Source organism: Pimephales promelas, chromosome 6, assembly GCF_988280905.1.
Source record: "Pimephales promelas chromosome 6, fPimPro1.hap1.1, whole genome shotgun sequence".
NCBI lineage: Eukaryota > Metazoa > Chordata > Actinopteri > Cypriniformes > Leuciscidae > Pimephales > Pimephales promelas.
In genome coordinates, this window is record NC_142774.1 from 8,856,263 (window position 1) to 8,869,427 (window position 13,165).

Sequence of the window (13,165 nt, forward strand, 5' to 3'; positions counted from 1 at the left end):
TTTTGTAGGATGTTTAGAAGGAGAGGGAATCTAACCTGCATCCGTTTGGTGTTTTTCTTTGGACTTTTGAGTATTCTTTTACAGAATTCTAAAAGTAGAGTTTCTATCTGATGTTTTTCCTAGATTGGGATGTCAATTTTCAATTGTCAAATGTCAATTAATGCATCTTTTTTTAAGGCCATTTGATCTTTCTCTTTGAGTTCATTCACAGTGACCCGTTCAAGTTCTTTTTAGGCAGAGGTAACTAAGTGTGGGTTTTTGTGGTTTCTATGGTTCTCTCTGAGAGTGTGAATGTGTGTGTTGGTCCCCGAGATCTGGAGCGTTTCTGGCATATCATTACCCTAGTTTTTTGGAGGTTGACTGTAAGGGCCCAGGACTGACACTAATACTTCAGCATATTCAGACTGTTCTGAAGCTGGGTGACAGGAGAACCAGGCCGACTGTGAAAAAAGTCACAATTAAAAATGAAGTTACAAAAGTAAATATACCTCAGAAACATTGCCCCCCTTTTTGCCTTCCTGATATCCATCGAATTCATCACATATTTTCATCCGTTTACTTTTTTTTTCTCTTCGTCTACTCACTCTCACCCCACTCACTGAACAAATACCACGCGAGTACGTCTTGGCAGAGGTGGGGACAAGTCACACATGGTCAAGTCCAAGCAAGTCTCAAGTCTTAACCATCAAGTCTCGAGTCAAGTCTCAAGTCGCAGTTCAGATAAATCAAGCAAGTCAAGTCAAGTCAAGGGTTCACCCTAAGCAAGTCAAGTCAAGTCCTGATAAGTTTCAAGTAAAGTCAAGTCACACTACTAAAATAAATAGAGGTAAATTTTTTCGATACATATTTATTTTTGCACAGAAAAGATGAACTTTTATACATATATTATGTATCTTATTTAATATATTTGCTATATTAATCATATGCATATCTGTGCTACATTAATATCTGAAAATAAAATAAAATTGTGTTGTTTACACAAAACGTTCAGAGTCTAAGATGTATCGATTCTAAGATGTATAATCCAATCTGTCTAATTCAATTTAATTGAAACGGTCTAAAATGTATGAAATCTAAAATGTTATATCTTATATAAATGTAAAATATAAAATATAAAATGTATGAAATGTATGAGAATATAAAATGCAATTTTTTTTTAATTTAGTAGTTTTTCTTATCATAGCCAACAAATGTCTTCGGAAACTCCTTTTCCTCGATTTACTGAAACCTATATGTAAAACGCATTTGCAGGTGCACAGCCGTGTAGCCTATATATCTATGCTGCATATACAGACATCCCAACCTACAAGAATTCATTTCAGGGAGGTATATCTCAATGAATGTAATGTTAGGGAGGGGGGGGGGATATAAAATATGTTAATAAATATAAAATATGTATTATTATGTATATTATATATTAAATTTACTTAAATATTAACAAATGGTTGTTTTAATTATGTAATTCTCCATAATTAACTCCTAAACTTCAGTAGAGAACAATTCTTTGTAAGGAAGGAGGGGTTTCTTTATTGTACATTTATTTGCATGTAGTATGTAGCATATGGTTTGCGTTGCTTTAAATTGGTCAGTGCAGCGCTGACTATTGAGTGTCGCTAGGAAACACGTCCGCGCTGCGCTGACGAATCGGCTGCGCGGCTCGGATCATTGAACCGTGCAGATGACATGTCTGCGCGGCACGAGCTCTGTAAAGCCCCGCTGTCTCGTCCCACTTTTGGTTTGTTTGGCTTCCCATATCTCTGCCGTGCACACGCCGCACGCTATGTATGTTATACGCGCAGTATCTCGCTCTAGATTCCGGGAGATTTTAACTCATTTGCGGGCATCAGGGAGACGCTATCAATATGCGTGAGACTCCCGGAACTTCCGTTTGGCGCGGTTTGAATTGAGCAGCGTTAAATGCCGATATAGTGATGCTGACGTCACAATATATATATATTTTAATTAACTGTATTGCTGTTTGTTTATTATATGTTCAAGTCATTGTCGAGTCTTCCACTTCAAGTCAAGTCAAGTCTCAAGTAACTTGTTCTCAAGTCAAAGTCAAGTCAAGTCATTTTTGTACTTTAATCAAGCAAGTCACAAGTCCTGAAAATTGTGACTCGAGTCAGACTCGAGTCAAGTCATGTGACTCGAGTCCCCCACCTCTGCGTCTTGGCGTACTTCACGCTGCGTGCGTCATGACGTCATTGCATTCGGCGCCGGGGGGAAAAATGGCGGCGTTGCAAGATGGACCGATGGAGCTGGACGCAGAGAAAGAGACAAAGCCTGAAATACTTACCGATGGGACATCAAACCTCTCGGGGAACACTGGGAACGGGGCGCTCTCCTCATCGCCCCTCACCGCTGCCCCCGCCGGCGGAGCCCCGAAGCAGGAGGACCAACAAACTTTGATCGCAGTGCTGCAGTTTCTAAAGCGGAATAAACTGTCAGAGTCGGTGGAGATCCTGAGGCGAGAAGCGGGTCTCACAGAAGACCAGGTGGACTCTCTGGCAGCCGATGGCAGTGGAGGAGGTAAAGGAGACGAAGACGGAGGTGAAGGGGATGCGAACTCTCTGCTCAGCCGGGTGTCCATCACAGCAGCAGCCGCCCCCCAGAGCACGCTGACCCCCGTGCCCGTCAAGAGTGAGTGGCACCTCCAGCTTCTTATTGATACAACATGCATCGATTAAATTATTAAGGCATCTGTACAAAATCTGATTTAGCTCTTGCTTATTATTATCATGCATTGCTCGAGTTAGTCTACATTAGTTGTTTCAATAACACATCTTTCTTCAGTCCTCCCTAGTCTTGCTTATTTATGAGTAGATTTGCACTAATTTTTTTGGCATTTTACTTGCATTTTGTGCATGAAGTTCATGCATATTAAATATCTGGTCACTACTACTAATATATATAATGTATTTTGATCCTCGATCCTTTAGAAATCATTCTAATATGATGATTTGCTGCTCAATTGTTTTGTTATTATTCATTTATCAATGGTGAAAATGGTTGTGTAGGCTACAACTTTTTCCAGGATTTTGTGATAAAACAAAGTTCAAAAGAGCATATTTTATTTGAAATAGAATCTTTTGTAACATTACTAATGTCTTTACTGTCACTTTTTACCAATTCAATACATCCTCAGTGAATAAAAGTATTAATTTCTTGCAAAAAATTCTTACTAGACCCAAACTTTTGAACGGTAGTGTATAATGTTAGAAAAGCTTTCACTTTCAGACAAATACTGTTCTTTTGAACTTTCTATTCATCAAAGAATCCTGAAAAAAATATTTCTTAAGCAGCAAATCATCATATTAAAATGTTCCTTCATCATGTGACACTGAAGTAATGAAAATTCAGCTTTGCATCACAGGAATAAATTACATTCTAAAATATATTAAAATAGAAAAGAGTTATTTTAAATTGTAATAATATTTAACAATAAAAAAAAATATTTTAAATCAAATAAATGCAGCCTTGGTGATCAGAAAAGACTTCTTTTAATAAAAGAAAAAAAATAACTTTATATATATATATATATATACACACACATTAGTCAACATTTGAAGTGGATCAAAACCTTTCATCGAACTTGTATACATGAATTTTGAACAATACCCAGTCTTGGCTTAGGGCAACTTTGATGAACTTTTTCGATCCACTTTAAATGTATATTGCATAAATGTTTGACATTGACATTCCTGTTGTCAGAAGACCATCCAGATGTCCGTGTGGTGCTGTCAGCGTACAGTCAGCAGGGGGATCCATCTCTGTATCAGGTGTACTACAGTGACCTGAAGAACTTCATTGAGTCAGTGCTGGACTGCCACCGAGCAGAACTGTCCCAGCTCTTCTACCCCCTGTTCGTTCACATGTACCTGGAGCTGGTCTACAACAACAATGAGGCCAAAGCCAAGGCTTTCTTTGACAAGTAAGCATCAGAAAAAAAGACCTTAATGAGGGATATCAATATCATCATGTAATTTGATGATCATTTTTATTCTGTAAGTCTTAACATTGTGCCATTTCACTTTTTTCTTTTTTGCTGATAGGTTTAGCGGTGATCAGGAGTGTTACTATCTGGATGACCTGCGTGTTCTTTGCGGCCTCAGTAAGAAAGAGCACATGAAGGGGAACGAGGCTCTTCTGGATTTCCGCACCAGCCGTTTCGTGTTGCGCATCTCCAGAGACTCGTACCAGCTACTGAAGAGACACTTGCAGGAAAGACATAATAACCAGATATGGAACATCATTCAAGAGCACTTGTACATCGACATCTTTGACGGCATGCCCCGCAGCAAGGGTCAGATCGACAGCATGTCCGGCAGCCTTGGAGGAGAGGCCAAACGAGAAGTCAACAAAGCCAAGGTTAGATGCAAAAGCATGTCTTTACATATGGAAAATATACCAATCAAAAGTTTGAGGTTTTTTTTCTTTTCTTTTTTGTTTTGTTTTTTGTGAAAGAATAAGAAAATCGTTCCAAAATATAAAATAACTGTTTTCAATGTGAGTATATTTAAAAATTTAATATATTCCTGTGTTTTCCTAAATTTTCAGAATCATTACTTGAGAATTCAGTGTCACATGATCCTTCAGAAATCATTCAATTTCAAACTTTCTTCTAGTCATCAAAGAATCCAAAAAAAAATGTGCGACAAAAAATATTAAGATGTTTTAACATTAGAATAAGAAGAAATGCAAATGCTAAATGCAAATGTTAAAAGCATCTTAACATTTTTGTGACACATTTTTTAGGATTCTTTGATGAATAGAAAGTCTGAAATGTATAACAATGTACAAGTCTTTACTGTCACTTGTAAAGTTTAATAAAAGTACTAATTTCCTTTAAAAAAAACCTCTTACTAACCCCAAACCTTTGAATGGTGGTATTGTATATTAGGCATGGGATTTAGGTTCTTAAAGGAACACTTCGACTTTTTTGGACTTAAGCTTATTCACTGTATCCCCCAGAGTTAGATAAGTCCATAAATACCTTTTTTTTTATCTCTGTGCGTGCTGTAACTCTGTTTGACGCACCCACCACTAGCCTAGCTTAGCACAAAGACTGGATGTAAATGGCTACAGCTAGCATACTAATCCTAATAAGTGACAAAATAACGCAAACATTGTCCTATTTACATGTTGTGATTTTTGTACAAATCACAAGGTCATATTAACAGATATCTTTTAACCATCTAAATATTAGGAGCTTTATTCTCAGAAGGCAGTACTGCTACTTAGGCGGAGTGATAACCGCAGCACCGTAGAATAGAGAATATAGTTCCCAATATTTATATGGTTAAAAGATATCTGTGTCGCATATGACCTTGTGATGTGTACACACTGTGACTATACAAATCACAACATGTAAATAGGAAAATGTTTGTGTTATTTTGTCTCTTATTGGGATTATGCTAGCTGTAGCCATTTATATACAGTCTTTATGCTAAGCTAGGCTAGCGGTGGGTGCGTCAGGTGAAAAAGGTAAGTATGGACTTGTCTAACTCTGGGGGATACAGTGAATAAGCTAAAGTCCAAAAAAATCGGAGTGTTCCTTTTTTTGCATAACAACAGGAAAGTTTGCGCTTTTACATTTTGTACATGAATTATGATAAAAGACTAAAAGAGAGTATCACTCTTGAATTGAAATTATCTTGTATTTGAATATTATTGTATGTTTTAATAATGTGCCATCTTGCTTCTAATGGTACCAGGTGTTCTACGGGCTGCTGAAGGAGCCAGAGATTGAAGTCCCTTTAGATGATGAAGATGATGAAGCAGAGAATGAGGAAGGGAAGCCCAAGAAGAAGAAAACTAAAAAGGACAGTATAGGCTCCAAGAGTAAGAAACAAGACCCAAACGCCCCTCAACAGAACAGGTTTGACAGAAGCTCATCATTCAGCTTGAAGTTACTTGTACACTACTGTTCTTAAGTTCGGGTTACGTTTTTTGTTTGTTTGTTTTAATAAATTCTTTCTTTTATTCAGCAAAAAGTCTTAAATTGATCAAAAGTGACAGTATAGACATTTATAATGTTACAAAAACAATAAATGCTGTTCTTTTTAACTTTCTAATTATCAAAGAAACCTGAAAAAGTGTCATCAAATATATTAAGCAGCACAACTGTTTTCAACATCGGTTTCTTGAGCATCAAATCATCATATTAGAATGATTTCTGAAGGATCATCTAACAATGAAGAATGGAGTAATGATGCGGAAAATTCAGCTTTGATCACCGGAATAAATTACATTGTAAAATATATTCAAATAGAAAACGGTTGTTTTAAATTGTAAAAACATTTAACTGTATTTAAACAACTTACCGACCCGAACTTTTGAATGATAGTGTATATTGACCTTTTATTTTCATGAGAACTTAAAGATAATGTTCAAAAAGTGATAGTTCACTCAAAAAAATGAAATTCTGTCATCATTTACTCGCCCTCAAGTTCTTTCAAACCAGTATGAATTTCTTTTTTCTGTTGAACACAGAAGAAGATATTTTGAAGTATATGAGTTGATGGACCCCATTGAGTTAAATGTTTTTTTTTCCTACTATGGAAGTCAATGGGGTCCATCAACTCATATTCTTCAAAATATCTTCTTCTGTGTTCAGCAGAAGAAATAAATTCATACAGGTTTGAAAGAACTTGAGGGCGAATAAATAATGACGGAATTTAACATTTTGGTGTGAAATATCCACTTTAAATGATTTGAAACCGTACGTATAGTTTCATAATCTGTTATTCTTTTTTCTGATTGACAGGATCCCTCTGCCAGAGCTGAAGGACTCGGACAAACTGGATAAGATCATGTACATGAAGGAGAGCACCAAAAGAATCCGGCTCAGCACGGACAACCTGCCTTCCATTTGCTTCTATACGTTCCTCAACGCCTACCAGGTTGGTGCTGTTTATGTTGATGATGGAGTTTGGTGTTTCTTAACTCTGCACGTGCTGATTGTGTTGTCGCTTAGGGTTTGACGGCGGTCGACTTCACTGATGACTCCAGTCTGTTAGCGGGAGGATTTGCAGACTCCACAGTCCGCGTGTGGACCGTCACACCCAAAAAATTACGCAAAGTCAAATCTGCAGCAGGTATACGTACCTTCTTATTACTTTCAAAAACATTTAAAGGGATAGTTCACTTTGAAATTAATTTTTGCTATGTTTTAGCTTACCTCAAGGGCATCCAAGATAGTAGTTTCAATTTCGTTTCAAACTCTTCTTGTCTGTCAGTCATATAATGGAGGTCTATGGTCACCACCTCAAAGAACATGCACAGAGAAGTCCAAATTAAACATGATTTAATGACTCGCAAATGTAAGTACACATTGATGGCCTAAGACACGAAACGAGCGGTTTGTGTGAGAAAACGAACAGTATTTATATCGTTTTTACCTCTTGTTACCACAGCCACTAAGGTTACAAGAGGTAAAAACGATATAAATACCGCTCGTTTCATGTCTAAGGCCATCAATGTGTACTTACATTTACGAGTCATTAAATCATGTTTAATTTGGACTTCTCTGAGCATGCTCTTTAAGATGGTGACCATAGACCTCCATTATATGACTGACAGACAAGAACGGTTTGACCTAAAAACATCAAAATTGAAACTACTGCGGAAACAAAGACACCTACATCTTGGATGCCCTTGAGGAAGTGTTCTATCCCTTTAAGGGAACTTTTTACACTAGTTTTAACAATCCTATAACTTTTATTTCCAGTTTTAAACTTTAAAAAGGATAGTTCACCCTAAAAATGAAAATTCGGTCATGATTTACTCCTTCCTTGAGACACCGTGCAAACCTATAAGACTTAAAAACACAAATAAAGATATTTTTAATGAAATCTGAGATCTCAGTCACTCCATTGAAAGTCTATTCACCCAAAAATAGAATCCAGGGATGATTTTTCTGTATTTATACAAATTTCCGTCTTTTTCTACCTGGGACACGTAAACTGCGTTAGTCTGACTGTATGGATAATGAAATTGCTGTAAATAATTTTAAAACAAACTCCAAATAGTGCTTTTTCTAATAGAGTAAAAGTTATTTAACACTCGTTTCCTTCTTTTTTTTTGTCTTTACCTCATCACTTTACCCCAGCAGTCCTAAAATAAATCCGTAAGAATTAAGTGGTTTAATCTTCTGATCGCTTTATGTGATCAACAGATTTAATTTAGGCTTTTATTCACATATAAACTTTAATCAGTGAACATAGAGCACTCAGAAGTTTCGTTAAATAAACTTTCAATGGAGGGACTTTCAAAATATCTTGATTTGTGTTTCGAAGATGAATGAAATTCTGGTTTGGAACGACAATTAATGACAGAATTTGAAAGATTAACATCAATGACGATTAATCGTTGTGTGACGCCTCGCACGATTTGAATCATCCTGTCCTGTTTTCTAGACCTGAATCTGATTGATAAAGAGTCTGATGACGTTCTGGAGAGGATTATGGACGAGAAGACGGCCAGTGAGTCTAAAATCCTACACGGTCACAGCGGGCCGGTGTATGGCGTCAGCTTCAGTCCAGACAGGTATCAAACATGTCCTCAAAAGTAACTTATATCGCCATGAACTGCTCCTCTAAGTAATGCAGGATGACGGGGGAGGTGTGTAAGCATGACACTAACCAAACGACAACAAAACTTTGCTGACTGTGTGGATCTGTCTCTTAGGAACTATCTCTTGTCCAGTTCTGAGGATAGTACAGTCAGACTGTGGAGCCTGCAGACGTTCACGTGTCTCGTGGGGTATAAAGGACACAACTATCCAGTGTGGGACACTCAGTTCTCACCCTTCGGATATTACTTTGTGTCTGGAGGACACGACAGAGTGGCACGGTACGCTAGATTCTCATTACTGTAATGATGTTGTTATTTAAATCAGTGTATACTAATACTGTACAAATATAAGGCATATACTGGCAGACCCTTAGATAACAGATAAAAGGAAACACAGAAGAACAAAACAAGACATTAAAATGTATTAAAAGTCAACGTTTTGTCAAAAGTTAAGACAAGATATTGCAAATGCTTTCTGGACTGTAATGAAATATTCATGTTAAATCTTCATGTGCTTTGCAGGCTCTGGGCGACGGATCATTACCAGCCCTTGCGTATATTTGCCGGGCATCTGGCTGACGTCACCTGCACACGGTTCCACCCCAACTCCAACTATGTGGCCACAGGCTCGACCGACCGCACTGTACGCCTCTGGGATGTCCTGAATGGAAACTGTGTCCGCATTTTTACAGGTCACAAGGTACTGAAAGGCTTCCAAAGGTGACTGAATGAATGATCTCAGCAATGCACAGGAAATTACATTTAATCCCATTTGCATTCATAGTTTGCTTACTCGCTCTCAAATTATTATTTTTTTTTTTAATGATTATTATAAGCCTATTATTATAGTATTTAATAATAATTAGAAATGGCTTTATATTTTTATTTTATCCATTTTGTTATGACATTTTTTTATTTTATTTTATTAGTTCTGTTTTATTTTAGCACTTTGGTTTAAACTTATTTTATATCCGTTTCTAGTTTTCTAATTAAGTTTAAATCGATCTAATTTTTAGATTTTATTTCTGCTTATTTTAATTGACGTTAACTTAATCAAACTATAAATATTTTTCAGTAAATGCTATTCCCTCTCACCCATCACTGAAAAACCTGCTCAACTTTTCTTATGCCCATTTTTTTTTTTTTTTACAGTTTATTAACCAATTACCATTTTGTACCCCCGAGTCATGTGACGCGAGTAATAATAAAAAGTGATAATGTTTGATTTCAGGGACCCATTCATTCTCTAGCATTCTCACCTAATGGAAAGTTCCTGGCATCTGGATCCACAGACGGGAGAGTTTTACTATGGGATCTTGGACATGGGCTGATGATCGGAGAACTAAAGGGCCACACGGACACAATATATGCCCTCAAGTTTAGCAGAGATGGAGAAATCCTCGCATCAGGTTCGGACTGCCGGCTCTGTATCTCGAGACAGCGTTTATGACCACAAATTTAGGACAAGTTTTTATTGGATTGATGTAAAGCGTTTCTACAGTATTACATTTGCCTCTGTTTACACCTGGCATTAGGATGCGTTTTGGTCGTTCGGATCACAAGTGGACGCTAAATAGAGGTTTAAATGGGGTCCAAATCATTTAGCGCTTGTCCACTTTCGAATATCAGCAACGTCAGGTTTTTTATCCCAGAGTATGAGCTCCATATTCTCTTATTATACCATGAGCCATAAAAGCCTGATGTACATTTACATTTTAAGAGTTCAGATGCAAAAGCCTCTAAGTGCCATTTGAAATTTTCTTCTAGAATGATATTTTTTATCAAACTTGTATATTTAAGCTCAGTAATTTCACTTAAATTGCAATGAAGATTACCTATTAATTGTAATTTAAGTGAAATCACTGAACTTAAATATACAAGCTTGATAAAAATGATCATTCTAGAAGAAAATTTCAAATGGCACTTAGAGGCTTTTGCATCTGAACTCTTCATTTATTCATTTAGCTGATGCTTTTATCCAATTGCTATATATGTTAGAGGTACAACTAGGGGTTAAGTGTCTTGCTCAGGGACAAATTGGTGTCTCACAGTGGATTTGAACCCGGGTCTCTCACACCGAAGGCATGCGTCTTATCCACTGTGCCATCACCGCCCCAGTATCAAATTAGTATCCAATATGATGCTAATTAAAACACATTAAAGGTATTTTTTTAAATTTCAGATCTCAGGCTTTACATGGCTAATAGTAACAAAAGTAATTCAACTCAGCTTGAAATGCTGTGTCTTTTGTTCCAGGCTCTATGGATAACACAGTTCGGCTGTGGGACGCCATGAAGGCTTTCGATGACGTGGAGACGGACGACTTCACTGCAGCGACGGGCCACATTCACCTGCCTGACAACTCCCAGGAGCTTCTGCTGGGGACGTACCACACCAAATCCACGCCCGTCATACACCTGCACTTCACCAGACGAAACCTGCTATTGGCTGCAGGAGGCTACAACTCCCAGTGAAGGGACTGCATATTTCAGAGGACAATGACTTCATGTAGATGTGTGTTTTTCATAAACGGTGCATGTTATTTAAAGATTACCACCCACCCTAGCATGTGAAATAGGTTCAAGCGAAGTGAAAGGAGTCAAGCACTGAGAATACCTGGGAACAGCGACCAATGCCTCTTTTCATCATTCATTTACCTTTTCTCTTCCATGCTTATGCATCAAATGTCTCAATGATATGGCTGGTCTCCTTTCGTCAATTTAAACTTTTTCATTCTAATTCAGAGTCTGGTTATTGATCTTTGAAATGTCATGCAGATGAGTGCTGTTGTTGATTTATGTACATGCTTTTATACTAGGTACCTCAAAGTGTAAATAAACAAGTTTTCTACACAGTGTTTGTTGGGTACAAGTGATTTCTTTTTTTTTATTATTCTTTACATAGTTGGACTGAAGTTGTGGTCAAAACATGGACATCCAGCTTCCCCTCCGTTCATTCTGTATTCACAAAACATCCTGAAAAGAAAGGAAGATCGTTGGAATGGAAGTGCAACTTTTGGAAATGGAATTAAATTGAGGTGGCACTTACTATATATAAATTAACTTGATGTCACAGCCTTTTGCTTCTTGGGCTTCAATTTGAAGAAGAGGATAATGGCAGCAATGCTGGCGTATGTGGCCAACACACACTTGAGTCAAGGGAAAGAGTACTATCAATTTAGTGGAAAATACAAAGGTGGTGAATGGTAAATAGTGCCTATTTATCTCACAATTCTGACTTTTTTTTTACTCCGTAATTGTTGGACAAAAAAGACAAAAAAAAAAAACATGAACTGTGAGAAACACCACTTTTTTTACAACGTTAAAGGAGTAGTTCACTTTAAAAAAAAAAAAAAACTTTTGCTGATAATTTACTCACCCACATGTCCTCCAAGATGTCCATGTCTTTCTTTCTTGAGTCAAAAAGAAATTAAGGTATTTTCTCCATATAATGGACTTCATTGGGAACCAAACGGTTCAAGGTCCAAAATGAGAGTCAGTGCAGCTTTAAAGGGCTTTAAACAACACCAGACGATGAATACAGATCTTACCTAGCGAAACGATTGGTCATTTAAAAAAATAAATTAAAAAAGTTTAAGTTTTATAAGCACAAATGCTCGCCTTGCTCTGTTCTGTGATGAGCGTTCGCAGGCGTTCGTGACTCTCCTGCTCAAACTCGTGCAAAACAAACAAATCTTTTTTTCGAGTCATGACTCGAAGGGTCCTAGATAAGACCCTTATTCATCGTTAGGTGTCGTTTAAAGCCCTTTGAAGCTGCACTGAAATGACCTTGAACTGTTTGGTTCCCAATGAAGTCCATTATGGAATGTTTTCATCAAAAACCTTAATTTCTTTTCGACTGAAGAAAGACATGGACATCTTGGATGACATGGGGGTGGGTAAATTATCAGCAAAAGTTTTTTTTTAAAAGTGAACTACTCCTTTAGACATGTTTTATTTTAGATACATAATAATTTTCAATGCAATTCAACTTACATTCCTCCTGCCTGTGATTGTGTATGAATTGAAGTACTTGGCGATGCCAGTGAACTGGTGTTGAGTTCCAGCGTCGTGTCCACCCATGATTTCTGTGTGTAATCTGCTGATCCTGAATTAATAAAGGAGTTTAATTAAATAAGTCACATTAGGACTTACGCATCGTTTTTCGTTAACTTACCATGCAAGGTCACGAAAAAATGCGTATATGTTTATTTGATTCGATTGGCTGTTTATTTGTGAAATGTAGTTTTACCATGCGATTGTATATGTAGTTTCTATAATATTAGATATCAATGTTACATAATAATAATATTATTATGCATATTATGCTTAAAACCACCTCATTCCGTTTGCAAAAACGAGCATCTTTATTGTAAATGCGACCTCTGTGCTTTACTAAGCAGAATATATTCGTTTCACAAGCAACATAAAAACCTCACTTTCTAAAACATGCTGGGGAAAATAAGATATTTCAGTTAAAATTAGAGACATGACTTACCAAGCAAACTGGTGTCCTTCAATGGAGGAGAGGCCGGAAAGTGGAAGATTTGAGGAAATCCCACCCTCGTGGTGATAGCTTGAATAAACTG

At 37.1% G+C, this 13,165-nt stretch overlaps 2 protein-coding genes across 3 annotated transcripts; one reads left to right on the top strand and one right to left on the bottom strand.

The window, feature by feature from the left end:
* Positions 1-2,197: 2,197 nt before the first annotated feature.
* taf5 (TAF5 RNA polymerase II, TATA box binding protein (TBP)-associated factor) lies at positions 2,198-11,434 on the top strand. Of its 2 annotated transcripts, none has more exons than XM_039688524.2 (11): positions 2,198-2,643; positions 3,715-3,934; positions 4,056-4,371; positions 5,718-5,881; positions 6,770-6,905; positions 6,980-7,100; positions 8,421-8,550; positions 8,692-8,856; positions 9,100-9,277; positions 9,809-9,986; positions 10,834-11,434. In XM_039688524.2, exons 1-11 carry the CDS (start codon positions 2,199-2,201, stop codon positions 11,049-11,051), a joined length of 2,271 nt encoding a protein of 756 aa, XP_039544458.2. In that variant the 5' UTR covers position 2,198; the 3' UTR covers positions 11,052-11,434. The 2 variants fall into 2 exon arrangements, with proteins under 2 accessions (XP_039544458.2, XP_088988181.1); XM_089132055.1 differs by having other exon boundaries at positions 3,718-3,934.
* On the bottom strand, positions 11,435-13,157 carry atp5mk (ATP synthase membrane subunit k). The gene is made up of 4 exons (XM_039688539.2): positions 13,075-13,157; positions 12,573-12,684; positions 11,626-11,725; positions 11,435-11,552 (listed from the first exon to the last, which is right to left on the bottom strand). The coding sequence occupies exons 2-3, from the start codon at positions 12,657-12,659 to the stop codon at positions 11,636-11,638; spliced, it is 177 nt and encodes a 58-aa protein (XP_039544473.1). The 5' UTR covers positions 12,660-12,684; positions 13,075-13,157; the 3' UTR covers positions 11,435-11,552; positions 11,626-11,635.
* Between the last annotated feature and the right edge of the window lie 8 nt (positions 13,158-13,165).